The sequence below is a fragment of the Dryobates pubescens genome, chromosome 16, assembly GCF_014839835.1.
Source record: "Dryobates pubescens isolate bDryPub1 chromosome 16, bDryPub1.pri, whole genome shotgun sequence".
Classification (NCBI taxonomy): Eukaryota; Metazoa; Chordata; class Aves; order Piciformes; family Picidae; genus Dryobates; species Dryobates pubescens.
Genome location: NC_071627.1, coordinates 24,565,129 through 24,579,554, shown reverse-complemented (window position 1 = coordinate 24,579,554; position 14,426 = coordinate 24,565,129). Strand labels below are relative to the sequence as shown.

The 14,426-nt window shown below is 53.1% G+C and overlaps 1 protein-coding gene across 1 annotated transcript; it reads right to left on the bottom strand.

Moving 5' to 3' along the window:
• Positions 1 to 1,123: 1,123 nt before the first annotated feature.
• Positions 1,124 to 10,881, bottom strand: CXCL14 (C-X-C motif chemokine ligand 14). The gene is made up of 4 exons (XM_009911631.2): positions 10,482 to 10,881; positions 8,733 to 8,838; positions 3,992 to 4,102; positions 1,124 to 1,599 (listed from the first exon to the last, which is right to left on the bottom strand). The coding sequence occupies exons 1-4, from the start codon at positions 10,543 to 10,545 to the stop codon at positions 1,584 to 1,586; spliced, it is 297 nt and encodes a 98-aa protein (XP_009909933.1). The 5' UTR covers positions 10,546 to 10,881; the 3' UTR covers positions 1,124 to 1,583.
• Between the last annotated feature and the right edge of the window lie 3,545 nt (positions 10,882 to 14,426).

Genomic DNA, 14,426 nt, shown 5'->3' with positions numbered 1-14,426 from the left:
AGGGTAGAAACTGCACAGAAAGAGGAGGGGGTGGCTCACAGGCTTCTGTTGCCTGTCTTTTGCCGTACAGCTGTCCTTAATCTAACCAAGAGCTTGCCTAAATCACTTCATTTCACTTGTTGATATGGGTTCAGAGTGGTTGATTTGCATTTACTGACCACAGCCCTGGAGGCCATAGGTGCATGGCACAGCCCTTCTTCACCCACCAAGAGCCCTCAGCCTCTGGGTAAAACTTGCCTCTGAAGATGAGAAGGGGAAATCAGCTGGGCTGGAATCAATTTTGTCTCATTCAGAATGCCATTGCTCTAAACCATCTTTGTTCCTGTGGTGTTTCCCCCCAGTTCAATCCACCCACCAGCAGTGCTGAGGAAGGGTAAAAAGCAATTGTCTTTTTTTAAACAGATTTTTATTACTTTTTTCCCCCCATTGGTCTTAGAAAGAAATAAGAAATCTGCATGCAACCTGCTAAACATTTGAAACCTTTGAGTAGCATAGGATCCTTGAGCAGTACAGGACATGATACAGAAAGAGGACAGAGGGAGACTTCCTAGAGCCTATTTACAGAGGGGAAAGGGAGCTTTGTTATCTCAAAAAGAGGACTGCACTGCTGAACAGGGAAGGACTACATTCAAAGTAATGAACATGTTGTACTGTGACTAAAACACACCTAGGCATTCACCTGGTTGCCCCATTGCAGGTCTCTTTTTGTTCCATAGAAAGGTACCTTTTGAAGGCCTTTTGTTGGTGCTGCTGCTCCAAACCTAGGAAATCCTACACAAGAGTCTTGAGGCTTAAAATGCACTCAAGCCACAAACTTTCTGTAAGAACTTCAGGTGGAAACAACAGGGAGGAGGGGAGGGAATCAAAAACCACAACAAAACCATTTTCTTAGTGATACAAACGACCTGGAGTTGCTGTCTGAAGCATGGAACGTTGAGGGGGAGCTGTGGCCCGCTCCGCCTTGCAGCAAGACCTCCGGTCCACCGAGGAAGAGGTGCACAGGTGATGCTCACACTCATCTGACCGTGTGCTGAGGGATCTCACTTCTGTGGTCACAGCAACCACGTTCCAGTGACATCTTCCCCAGCAAAGTTGTCTTTGGTCCCTGCTTTGCCTGGCTAAGGTGGAGGCTGCGGAGGCGGCAGCGAGCGCGGCGCCGGAGCCTTCCCGGCGCAGCAGGGTGAGGGATGTGGCTGCACCACCAACACCTTCACAAGCGTGTGTCTGGCTGCCCAGTGAGCTTATAAAGCTCGATTGCAATCATTGTGAAGTATGAACAACAATAAGAACAACCCCCCCTGCTCCCCCCATCCCCACCCCAAACCTCTTGTAAATGCAAAGCGTGAGTCCTGCCAGGCGCGGGCCGGAGCAGGCAGGTGCGGGAGCTGCGGTGCAAGAGATGCTTGTGAGCTCTGGCAGCACGTGGCTATAAAATGTAAAAACTGACCCTTGGTAAAAAGTGCTTTGTAATAATAACAACAATGCAGAATTTGTCTTATGTCTGTGAGCAAGAGAGAACTTTCTGCAGAGCCCAGTCCTACACCAGCCGAGGGAGTCTGCTCCGTTCCTCACGCTGCTCCCTCTTATTCTTCATACACCCTACAGAGGAGGAAAGCCAAGAGCTAAGTGCTTCACCCCTAGTTCAAACTACTCCCCAGTAAAAGTAATAACTATCAGTAATAACACCACCTTCCCCCCCCCCCAAAACACCCCACCAAGACCTCAGGAACCACTTTCTCAGCCCTTGCTTAAGTAAACTCAGAAGCTATTGGCTTCAGTGCTCGCTGGGTTTGTCTCCATACAGCACCTGCAGGAGGGCTGGACTTTGACACCAGCACATGTTGGAAGTGTGTGGGGAGTAACCTGCTCTGCCATGACTGTCAGGATACACGAGTTGAAATCCATGCCTGCTAAGACACCTTAAATGCTGGAAAAGCCTTGTCTCATATACAGCTGTTGAAACCTATCCTGAGCTGTACACAGGTCATAAATCCACAACATCTCTTGTGCTGGTTTATAGCCTCAGAAGGATGCTTGGCAGGCTCTTGTGCTGGAACATCCTGACAGAACAGGCTCTTTGGGTGTAAGTTGTCTTCCATGGCATGGGCAAAAATGGGGCAATGCTGCTTTGGGGAAGCCATTCCTGTCTGTGCTGCATTTGACCCTAACCTCCCTGCCTTTTCCTGGGAAGCAGTGCAGTGGATTCGGTACAGCTGGAACTGAAAGCACTGACAAATTGTTTATTCATGATGAGGATGTGGTTTAAATCAGGCTCTTTGTCTGAAATAGTCTCTTGAACTGCTTCAGCTGCAGCTGGGCCTGCTGTCCCGGTGCCCAGTCAGCAGTGGGGGACCTGCTAGGTGTGGTGCAGGGGGGGCATGTGCCAGCTCTGGGCAAAGCAAAGTGAGGGAGAACGCTGAGGGTTGTGCTGCATCCCTTTTGCACACCCCAGGCTGGCAGCCACAGTCCTGGGGATGCTGGGCTTGCTGTCCCTCCTCCTCTCCCTGGCAGCAGGCACAGTCTCCCTTCTCTGGCTGGACTGTGGGAAAGCCTCGAGCTGACCCTTCTTTGGGGCCATGAAGGAGCTCAGGAGCAGCAGGAGGTGGTCTGCAGTGCCCAGACTCTGACCTTGCATGGAGCATTTCTCCTCCTGGTCTGCCTGGGGGAATCCTGCACCTTCCCTGGATGCACAAGCCCAGGGGTGAGCATGCTTCAGCATCTTAAGGACACCTCCTTAAGATGAAAAGGGGGCGAAGAGTGTAACCATGCAAAAGGCAGGGCTTCCACGTGCTCTGCAGACAGAGCAGCATCTGAAACTGGTAAGGATTCAGGGGAGCTGGCCAGGGAGCTCAGCACCCACCACAGCTCAGCACTGCAGCATCACCCATGCTGCTGGGTACTGCAGGGAGCTCTCCAGCACTTTTGGACCTGCTGAGAGATGGTTTGCTGCTTACTGACCTCATCTGAGATCAGTTAGGGTGAGCAAATTCCTCACCAGCGGAGGAGGATCAGGGTCTGGTGGCACTGTCCTGCTTGTGGGAGCTCTAGGCCGTAGCTAGAGAGGTGGTGGGAGTTGTGCAGCTGCCCTTGTTTAGAATCATAGAATGGCTTCAGTTGGAAGGGACATTAAAGACCATCTAGTTCCAACCCCCCTGCCATGGGCAAGGACACCTCCCACCAGCCCAGGCTGCTCAAAGCCTCATCCAGCCTGGTCTTAAACCCTTCCAGGGATGGGGCATCCACAGCTACTCTGGGCAAGCCCTCCCAGCGTCTCACCACCCTCATGGGGAAGAGTTTCTTCCTAACGTCCCATGTAAGTCTTCCCTGCTCTAGTTTCAAACCATTGTCCCCTGTCCTATCACCACAGACCCTTATAAAATGTAAGGAATAGCAGCACTGGCCATCAGCCAGCAGGAACTGATGCTTCTCTCGCTCTCATCTGTGATGGATGGTTTGCAAAAAGAATAATCATCCTCTTTGCAAAGGAGAAGGTGGCAGAAGGCCTTACCAGGGAGCCACAGTTCTTTGGGGGATGACACACCAGTTAAAATTGGCAGAGACCTGCGTCATCAGATGCTGGTGATGCTGAGCTGGTGTGACAGGGCACTCTCCTCCCAGCTCTGCTGACTGCTTCCCTTGTGATGCAGGGGAAGGAATTCAGCTTTTCATCTTGCCTTTTCACCCGTGGAAGGGAGGTGAGTTGATGTAAGTAACTGAGAGCATCAGCTGATGAACAGCTTAACAGCAAATAATTACTGTTTAGAGTTGGCACAACCTGGTCCTAAAATAGAAGTGAGGCCTGCAGGAAAGAAATTGCCTCAAGAGCATCCATTTATAGCTGCTGCTGGTAGTGAATTGCATCCTCCCTGCTGGAGAGGGCACTTGTGCTGTGCCTTTTCTTGGCTGCTCTGTAGCTGAAGGCTGCTGATCACCCCATTTGCCACCAAGATTCCCCCCACCCTCTCCACCCACTGAGCAAATCCCTACTCACCTGCCCTTCTCTTTCCATACTCTGTACCACTTGAGCAGCCTGATTGTGTTCTGGCGTTTGGGGTTCAGGCAGTGCTGCTGCTCCCCTCTCACCCGTGTCCACAGGGTCACGCTGCAGGGGAAGGGAGCAGAGGTTATCACAGTCACACAATGCCTGCAGCTGGAAGGGATACTAAAGAGCATCTAGCTCCAGACCCCCTGCCTTGGGCAGGGACATCTCCCACCAGCCCAGGCTGCTCAAAGCCTCATCCAGCCTGATCTTAAACACATCCAGGGATGAGGCATCCACAGCTTCTCTGGGCAACCTGTGCCAGTGTCTCACCACCCTCAGGGTAAAGAGCTTCTTCCTAATTTCCAGTCTAAACCTGCCCTGCCTCCAGCTTCAAACCACTGCCCCTTGCCCTGTCACCACATGTTATGGGAGACCTGGGACATGCCAGTCCCCCCCCTCCAAAACCAGTCAGGGGGCTCCTGCCTAGGTGGGCAGTGGAAAGGTTTTCTTGCTCTGTGTTTTCTAGCAGATATTTGAGTTCATTGTCATAGTATCAGAGCAGCTCTTTGGCTGTTAGCCATCAGTGCAGTGTGCTGTTGGCCACTGGCACACTGGGGTGTGCTGGAGGAAGGCTTACCTGCTGCTGTGGTTAATCAGTGGGTTTGTTCTGCCTGTCAGATATGGTCTTTGGAGTTTAATAGCTGCTTTACTTAGGGCTCATGCAAGCCACCACAAGGTCTTTGCATGAAAAGACTCCTCCCTTGTGCTCAGCAATGCTGTGCCCAAGAGAAGCTCAGCTCCACTGATGCTTTCAGCCTTGCTTTTTTTCAGTCCTCAGTACTCCAAATACTTGCAGGTGCCTGTGTGCACCATCAGAGTAGCTCTGAGCCCCACCACAGTGCTGGGGGCTTCAGCTTCCTCTGGTCACAGGCTAATCCTGCTCTCCTTGCCAGCATCAGCAGCTCAGTGCCCCCTCAGTGTCAGGACAAAGTGTGCTAGGAGGCAAAACAAGGTTAAGGGCTTCCTGGCACTTTGGGCTCCTCCTGGAGGGCTTAGTGAAGCCATCACTGCTTGGTCTGCACAACCAAGGTGACACGAGAGACCTGGAGCTGCATCCCACGAGGATGACTTTCCAGAGCTGTCAAGACTTCTCAGGGCTCAAGATCAAACAGCTTTCTGCTCTTGCTGTTGATTTTGTGACTAAAAAAACCCCAACCCAACAATCACCCCCCTACAAACCCAGCAACAAACCAGCACAAGTCCCCAGATTGAATTGGATTGTGTTTGTAATGCCATCCATGTTGGGGACCACAGGGCTTGGTTTAACCAAAGCTCTGTCATGGAATGATTGAGATGCTGCTGGAAACAAGAGCAAGATGAGGGCAGAACAGCAGAAGGACCTGTGCATGCTGACAGGCTGCCTCTGTGCTCTGCTGCAGGAAGGAGCTCTCTATCTCCCAACAGAAGGCAAGGTGCTTGCAACCCTTTCCAGCTCACCCACCTGGTGCAGAGGGGATGTGCCTGATGGAGTCAAGCACTGAATGTTGTCAGCATGGGCTCAGCTAAGGGTCTCAGCATGTTTCTCATTTTAGGTTTATACAAGGTGTTAAGAGTTCTTTCTGTTCAGTTAACCTTCTCCCCTGCTCCCCTTTCTGCTCCCCCTCCATCAGCTGCAGTCACAATGGTCTCAGGTGTTATCTTCAGGTTGTTTTCTGGAAGGATGTGGTCCTTTCCCCAGTGAGTCTCCAAGAGCCTCTGGCTGCAGGCCTCGGGAAGGGAAGGGCCACTGCTGAAATGCACAGTGTCTGCTGAGGGGGCTCCCAGCCAGGCCCCTGAAGATCAGCATGTGTGTGGGAAGGAGACTTTTGCTCTAGCTTTGAAAGGGAGTGCACCCAAACCTTCACTGAAGGCACAAGGACTGCAAGCTTTAAGGGAGGAAAACAGGAGAGCTGCTGAAAAGCACAAGCCCAGCATCTGCCCCAGGAGCAGTGAAGGACAGTGTGGATTCACTGCAGCCTGAGGAGGAGGTGCCTGGCTTGTTGCTGAGATGAGCTGGGTCTTTTCTCAGGCTCTGTTGCTTTGCCATCCCATGCAGGTTTTCTGCTTTGATGCTGAGACTTCACAGCAGAGGAGATGCCCCCAAGGCAGCTCCATCATCCTCTGGGGTTCCTATGCAGTCCCTGGTGCTGTGGGCACAGGGTTGGGTGGCAGCATTTTGGGGCACCCTGAGCTGCCCTGTCCCTGCTCTTGGGGATGCTGATCCAGCAGATCAGCAGGGGGTGTGCCTAGGAAGAGGTGGTTGGAGCTAATACCCTGAGTGAGGAACTCTGGATGGGCTGCAAGAGGAGGTTGAGAGGGATGGAGAAAGGGCTGAAATGCCAGAACTTGCACCTCCAGTGAGATCTGCTGGTGAGACTTAGGGCATGAGCTCATGCCAGGGCTGCGTGCTGAGCTGTCCCTTAGCTGCCCAGGGCTTGGTGGGCAGACCCTTGATGCGTGGTGTCAATCTTCCCCAGCACATCCATGCTTCCAGGGCTGTGATGAGCACCCTGGGGTAGTTTGTGACAAGCCTCATGTCCCCATGCATCTCCTCTGCAGGCAGGGTGTGGCTGCACCTCTGCCTACAAACCCTCTGCCCCCATGGCCACAAGGGACCTGGCTCTGCTCCTTTCATCCTAAGCTGCCTCAGGGACTGCCATCCACCTTGGCTAGCTCTTGAGCAAGGCTCCCAGCAGTGCCTGTTTCCCACCAGCAGTTCTGCCCCCAGCACACCTCCATAGGGCAATACATGGAGGGGGCTTGGCTCTTCCAGGCAGGAAGGGTTAAATCTCCCTTCTACTTTCTGCTGCTTTTCCTCAGGCACTCTCAGTCCCTGCTAGATGTGCCATCAAGCTCGACAGGTTTTGACTACACCGAGGACTCCGTTTAGCTGCCTCTGATGCTGTACCACAGCTTGGCTGAGGCGGGGAGGGAGGTGTTATGGCCAAGGGCAAATTCCTTCCTAAGCTGCACCCCCATATCTACTCCTCCTCTGCCAGACATCGTTGACATCGTGTTTCTGCTGCATGGAGAGAGATGAGAGCTGCTGAGAAGGGCAGGAGGGGACTCGGCATCAACAGCTCGTTTAGATGATCACTGCAGCAACAGAAACTCAGTTGCAGGAATTTTTAGCTCTTCTGTGCCTTGTCCAGAGATTCCTGGGTTGATTTGTTCTCAGAATATTAATTTCAGTTTCCTTTCAGTGCTGACCTGGCAGTGGACAGGCAGTGACAGCACCACTTAGTGCCTGCCCCACCAGAAGCAGCAGGAGCAATGGGACAGCCCTGTCCCTATAGCTGCTGCAAACCCAGGGCAACCCTCTGGGCTTGAATGCCACTGCATTGCTATCCAGCTGGGAATGCCACTGCTCCTACACAGTGCCCCAACTTTGACTGGAAGTGAAATGTTGCACCAATGAGATTCGCTTTGCACCTCTGCCTGGCCACCAGCTGCCTTGGGGCAAACACTTGGGTGGGATGCTCCACACCATTGCTTTGCTGTTGAGAGGTCAGAGGAAGGCTGCAAGGACCTGATTCAGGCAGTGATGCTCTGTAAGCATTTTCCTGTTCAGGCCACCATCAGGGCTTCCATGAGGGGGGGTCTGCTCTTCCCTGAGCTAAGCTTTGCTCACAGCAATGCTGCTGCAAATCTGGAGGAGCCTCAGCAAGTTTGGCTCCCTGTTCCTCCTCCATGCACTGTCTGATGAGCCACAGATTTCTGTGTGGGCAGGATCAGGCTCCCATGGTATCTCCTTGTTTGTTCCAGCTGGATGGGCAGGATTTGGCCCCATGGACATCACAGAGGTGGTACATGTCTTGGCAGGACGGATCTTGGATCCTCCTCTCCAGGATTAAGCAAGAGCCCAGGCACTGGAGTAAATCAGTCCTTGGAGTTCTGGCAGTGTGGCTGCTCTTGGGACCCTTTTATCCCCACTCTTAGGTGGCAGAGGGGATCAATGAACTCGTCTCAGCTTAGCTGGTCCTTGTCCAGCCCCATGTGCTGCTTGAATGGTGCTTAGTTGGGGGAATCTTAAGATATTGAAAACAGGACAGGAAGAAAGACCTCAAGAACTCATATTTGAAACCTAAAAATCCTCCTTTTGGGTGGCTCAGAGATGTCAAACCCTCCTGTACCTGCCTTGCTCCTGGCAGTCACTACATGGCTTTGAGATTTCAGGCACTGTTGGTCCTGGCTGGCAGCGAGGGGGGGAGGAAAGGCTTTGCTTTCGTGCTGGGTGATCCCATGGAAGGCAAGGGGGTGGCTCTGGGACAAGGCAGGCAAAAATCTGACTCTGGTGGGGATAAATCTTCCTTGCAGGACCTGCTGTGCCCCAAACTCTGCAAATGTTCTCCTGGGAGCTCAGGATAGACTGAGTAGAGAGCTTAGAGTTTCCCAGCAAGCAGCTTGGGGCAGGATGTGTCCCTGTATTCACTTGGACTGGTGGCTATCCTGGTATCCCTACTTACAAATATTTCTTTGAGGGCGAGGAAAAAACCCCCAGAATGATCCCCAGAGGGAAGCTGGGGATTTTGAGCAGAATTGCACAGGTTTGGTTTGGTTTTTTCCACATCTAATAGAGTAAATTAACTGTTCCCAGAAATGTGCATGCCAGGGCACGAGGCAAACAAAGGACAAAGAAGGAACTCGCAGGGTAAGGTAAAGCCCTTCAGCTGACAGGGACAGAGCGAGCAGTGAAGGAAGGGCAACTTACATAATCATCTCCTCCACGCAGAAGGGGTACCTGGGTTTGACCTCCAGCTTCCGGACGTTGGAGAACCTGATTTTGGGGCCTTTCCTCGAGCATTTGCACTTCACCCCTGCAAGAGAAAGCATTTCCTTGTCTGCCCGAGCAGCCTCCTGCATACCAAGCGTCCCTTCCCCGCCAGCCTACGTGCACACAGCCTCCCCTCTGCTCCTTCCAGCCCGGCTGGGGCAAAGCTGGAGTTTTCTTATGCTGTTGGGCTTGAAAAGGGCAACGTTTCCTTTGCTGCATCCCAGGCAAAAGTTGGATTGTTGTGATGCTGCCGGGCTTGCAAGGAGCAATGTTTTCCTTGCTATATCCCAGGAAAAAGCTGGGGGTTTTTTGGTGATGCTACAGAGCTTACAAAGAGTGATATTTTGCTTTGCTGTACCCCAGGCAGAAGCTGGATTTTTGCTATGTTGTTTGGCTTACAAAGAGCAATATTTTCTCTGCTGTATTCCAGGAAAAGGTTGGATTGTTGTGATGCTATTGGGCTGAAAGAAGCAATGATTTCCTTGCTATATCCCAGGAAAAAGCTGGGGGGTTTGTTTGGTGATGCTACAGAGCTTACAAAGAGCAATGTTTTGCTTTGCTGTACCCCAGGCAGAAGCTGGATTTTTATAATGCTATTGAACTTCAAAAGAGAACATTTCCCTTACTGCATCCCAGGAAAAAGCTGGCTTTGGGTAATGCTGTTGGGCTCAAAAGGAACAACATTTCCCTTACTGCATCCCAGGAAAAAGCTGGCTTTGGGTAATGCTGTTGGGCTCAAAAGGAACAACATTTCCCTTGCTGCATCCCAGGAAAAAGCTGGCTTTGGGTAACGCTGTTGGGCTCAAAAGGAGCAACATTTCCCTTGCTGCATCCCAGGAAAAAGCTGGCTTTGGGTAACGCTGTTGGGCTCAAAAGGAACAACATTTCCCTTGCTGCATCCCAGGAAAAAGCTGGCTTTGGGTAACGCTGTTGGGCTCAAAAGGAGCAACATTTCCCTTGCTGCATCCCGGGATAAGAGGTAGTGACTCTCTGGCAGAAATGCTTTAGAGGCTGTGGTGAATCTGAGGTTTTTGAGGTGCACCTGCTGTGATTAGATGTGTTTAAAAAGAAAGGGAATGCAGGAGCCAGAACTGGGTTTGAGCTGAGCAAGCAAACAGCTCTCGCCTCTCGGCTACCTCCTCATCCACTCACACCTCCCATGGACTTTGCAGGACTCAGCCATTTGTCCTGGCAGGGAGGCTGTGGTGCATTCGTGGCCAGACCGTAACAAGCTGAGGGGTTTTCAAGCAGCACTTCAGTGCCCAGCAGAAGGCACAGGCTGGTGTGGTCCGAATCTGTCCTGCCTCACTAAACCCACCTCTGTTTTCCATACTCTTCCCATTTCAATTTTCCAAACCACTCTCAGTTTGAAGGAGATACTTGAGCTCTACTCCTGGATGTGATCTTGAGGGTCTCTTCCAACTGAGATGATTCTGTGAATAGCAGAGCCCAGAGTGTGACCTCCCACACCGTGAGCTGGGGCTGTTTGTCTGCCGTGAAGACGCAACTTTGTCTCCTGTATTTTACCTCTAATCCCACCATTGAAGGACTTGCAGCTCCCTTACCCCACAGATACAACACACCACATGCAGAGAACAACTAAGCCCAACTCGGGGCTACCAGGAGCCAAATCAAACTGACTGGGAAAGAGCTTTAGATGGGAACGAGCAGAGCAAAGCCACTTACCCTCTGCGCTGGCCAAGCACATGGCGATGAACAGCAGAAGCAAAGCTGCTGTCAGGAGCTTCATGGTGAGGCAGCAGGTACCTAAAGAGATGCCAGGGATCTGAAATGTATTTGCTCTCCTCGGGTTTGTCCCTCCTCGTCCCTGGGGCTGGGTGTCACCAGGGAGAGGACAGCAGAGAGCGGCTGCCTGCCGCTGCCTGCCGCTGCCTGCGCTCTGCCGCTTTCCTCCTCTTGTCCTCTTTTAAAACAGCTCCCGTTGCCCTTGCTCCCGGCTCATTAATATGCAGAACGACTCCACGGCTCCCTCCGCTTCCTCAGCCCCGGAGGGGAGGGAAGGGACCGGGACCAGCCCCGGCACCCCGCGGCCCCGGGGAGGGGGGACACCACCACCCCTCCCCGCCCCGAGCATCCCGGGGGTGGGAGCGCAGGCGATGGGGCTGCTCCTGCCCCTGCCCAGCTGGACCAGCTCTCGTCGGGAGGAGGTTTGCTGGGGCGGGGGGGTGAGGGTGCGTTTGGAGGAACGGGGCCGTTAGGTGGGGAAAACAACAGCCCCAAACCTGCTTGTGAGCACTCGAGACATTCCTGTGCACCTCGGAAATAAGATCTGGGGACGCCTCACCTGGGAAGGGATGTCACCTACTGACTTGGAAACGAATTTTCTAGCCTTAAACTGGTCTCTAAGTCTAAAGCCAAGCTTAATGAATTTAACTGGGGGGTGGGAGTAATTGCTAAGAGCGCCGTTAGGTGCGTTTAGCGTGTGGAATGGTTCAGGAAATCAGATCAATTTAGGATTGCTTTAATGAACTCTCCGGCAGTGTTCGGCTCCATGAAGAGCACGCAGGACCTTCAGGGGTGTAAAGGCATTTCCCCCTCTCCCTCCCTGTTTCTGACTTCAGCAGCAGCTAAACCAGCATCTTTTTAGATCCAGATGGCAGACTTTTGCCCGTGTAAGGGAAACGTGTGAAGATCAGAGCCAGGTCTAAGCTCCTTCGTGGTTTTGTAGTCCAACCGCCCAGCGGATCAATGCCTCCGCTGCTCCACGGCTGCGCTCAGCCCCTCTCCCGGCACAGCCTGCCCACGCTCCCCGCTCGCACACCCATCCACGTTACTAAACCCATCCCAGAGCCAGCCTGCCAGCTGCGGCAGCGCTGGGCAGGGCTCTCCGCGCACTCCCGGCTCCGCTTGCACTTTAAGTTTCCCACATGGCTGTGTTCCTGCCGGCTCCCATTGGCAGCCGCCCTCCCGGCCCGGGTGCTGGCAGGCTGCGAGTACAGCCCTACCACACACAGCCTGCACGTTGCTCACAGGCAGCTGCCTTGCTCCGGGCTCTGGCTTTCATGCGAGACGTGTCCACACGCCGGGAACAGCCTGGCTCTGCTCCGCGGCATGGATGGGGGCGCTGGGCTGAGTGCGTGGGCAGCCCAAAAAGCCAGCTGTAAATTGGGCTGCAGCAAAAGATGTGTGGCCAGCAGGTCGAGGGAGGGGGCTCTGCTCCTCTGCTCTGCCCCACCTGGAGTACTGTGTCTGGGTCTGAAGCCACCAACACAAGAAGGACGTGGACCTGTTGAAGACAGTCTAGAGGAGGGCCACAAATTTGGTCAGAGGGTTGGATCACCTCTGCTGTGAGGACAGGCTCAGGGAGTTGGGTCTTGTCAGCCTGGAGAACAGAGAGCTCCAGGGCAACCTTAAAGTAGCTTTCTAGTACTTGAAAGAGGCTCCAGGAAAGATGGAGAGGGTGTTTATAATGGCCTGTGGTAATAGGATGAGAGGCAAAGGCTTGAAACTAGAGCAGGGGAGATTTAGATTGGACATCAGGAAGCAGCTCTTTACTGGCAGGGTGGTGAGACACTGGAACAGGTTGCCCGGAGAAGCTGTGGATTTCTCATCCCTGGAAGTGTTTGAAATGAGAATGCATGAAGCTTGGAGCACCCTGGGCTGGTGAGAAGGGTCCCTGCCCATGGCAGGGGGTTGGAACTGGATGATCTGTAAGGTCCCTTCCAGCTCAAGCCATTCTGGGATTCAATGGCAGGGAACTTTTGGGGTGAAAGCTGTTCCTGGGAAGGCTTCTGTGGCTGCTGGTGGTGTTAGGGGGTAAAGGTTGTGACAAGTTCTGCTATGCTTTGGGTGCTTGCTCAGCTCCAAATCAGCTCCTGGGGCTCTTGTTGCAGCCTGCTAGGGATGTTTTGGGGTTATTAAATGCCACCAGCACTAATGTGAGAGTTTTGCTCCACAGCCAGGTGGCAAAACTGGGTACCTGAGGGACCTTAGTTCAAAGCTTTGAAACAAATTGTTGCTGTCCAGCTCCTTATATGAGAAAAAAATGCAGTAGAGGACAAAAGGCTCCTGCCAGAGTTGATAACCTGGGTGCTGAGGATGTTTGTTAAGCTCCAGCAAGAGTTGGGTTGAGCTGATCCATATCCCACCCAGGGCTGTAATCCTGCCCTGCTGTGCTGAGGGCAGTCCCCTCCTTGCAGCCTCCTCTCCACCATGTGCAGTCTGGGGAGGGAAATGTGAGAAAGCAAAGCCATTTCCCCTCCCCCTTTGACAGTAAAACTTTGGGTGCAGCTCCAGCTGCTGATGATTTGAGCTTCCCTGGAAGCAGGAAACCTGTGTGCAGCCTGGAGAAAATAGAGGGAAACTCTGGAGCTTCCCAAAAGAGAATCCTCTTTTCTGGTGTGGCTCTTGCTGAAAGATTTCAGCTATGGAACAAGCAAAGTGCTGCTTTAGTTCCAATGTGCACCTTGAAGGGGATGTTTGAGGCTCCTGATGTGCCTGAGCACTTTGTGGGGTGCCTGTGCCAAGTGCTGGCTTTGATAGCAATGATTTCTGAGAGCTGAAAGGTCTCTCTGGTCTGGCCTGGCAGCTTCTGGTGGCTGTGCTCAGCTGTCCCTGACACCTGCTCTATTTCAAGGTGATGCTCACAGAAGAGGGAGATGTTTTAGTAAAGGATGGAGGGAAGGGAAACATGTGTGGAACCCCCCCACAGCCTGCCCCCACAGAACCCTTGGTGATCCAGGTGTGTTTTGTCTGTGAAGCAGATGCTGAGCTGCTCAGCATGGGCTGGTGCTCTGTGTGCTGCTGGTGTCCCCAGCAAATGTGTTTGGACAAGCAGCTGGTGGCTGGGCAGGGCTGTGCTGGGCAAGCTGTGGGGTGAGCCCTGGTCAGAGCATCCATTTCAGCCCTCACAAGTGAATAATGAATGAGGACTTGGCTTTTGCCCCCTACAAAAGCAGTGTTTCAGACCAGATGTAGTCGTCAAGGTCTAGCTGCTGTCCTCAGCTCTGCAGATGGGAGCTGGGGCATGCTGAGAGAGCTGTGCCTGGCCCGGGAGGGCACGACCATACCTGTGCACAGAGCGTGTCCCCTGCTTTGTCCAGCTAATGAGAGGGGCATTGTGCTGACAAAGGTTTGTCATTTCATCCCCTCAGCTGCTCTTCTCAGGTCACTACCCCAGCATAAGACTCCCTGGCAAACCAAGGGTGAAACCTGGTTTTGGCTCTGAGGGTAAGGGCTGGTTGGGACCAGGGGTGATTTGCCATCCCCAGAAGGAAGGTTTGCAGTGTGGGGATGAGTGGCTGTCTCCTCTTTAAAGAAGAGTTTTAGCAATGGGGTCACCACATGAGGCAAAATCTTCACCATTTCTGACCACCTGGAAGGAGAAATGTTCCAAGCTGAGCACAATGTGCAGTTGAGTTGGAGCAAACCACTTGAGAGCAGCCTTAAGAAGGACTTGGGGGTGCTGGGGGGTGCAGAGCTAGACAGAAGCTGGCATTGAGCACTGCCAGCCCAGAGCCAGCCATGTCCTGGGCTGATCCCCAGCAGTGTGGGCAGCAGGGGCAGGGAGGGGATTCTGCTGCTCACCTGTGCTTGCTGAGACCTCCCTGCAGTGCTGGGGCAGCTCTGGAGTGCTCAGCACAGACAGGGACCTGCTGGAGCAGGGCCAGA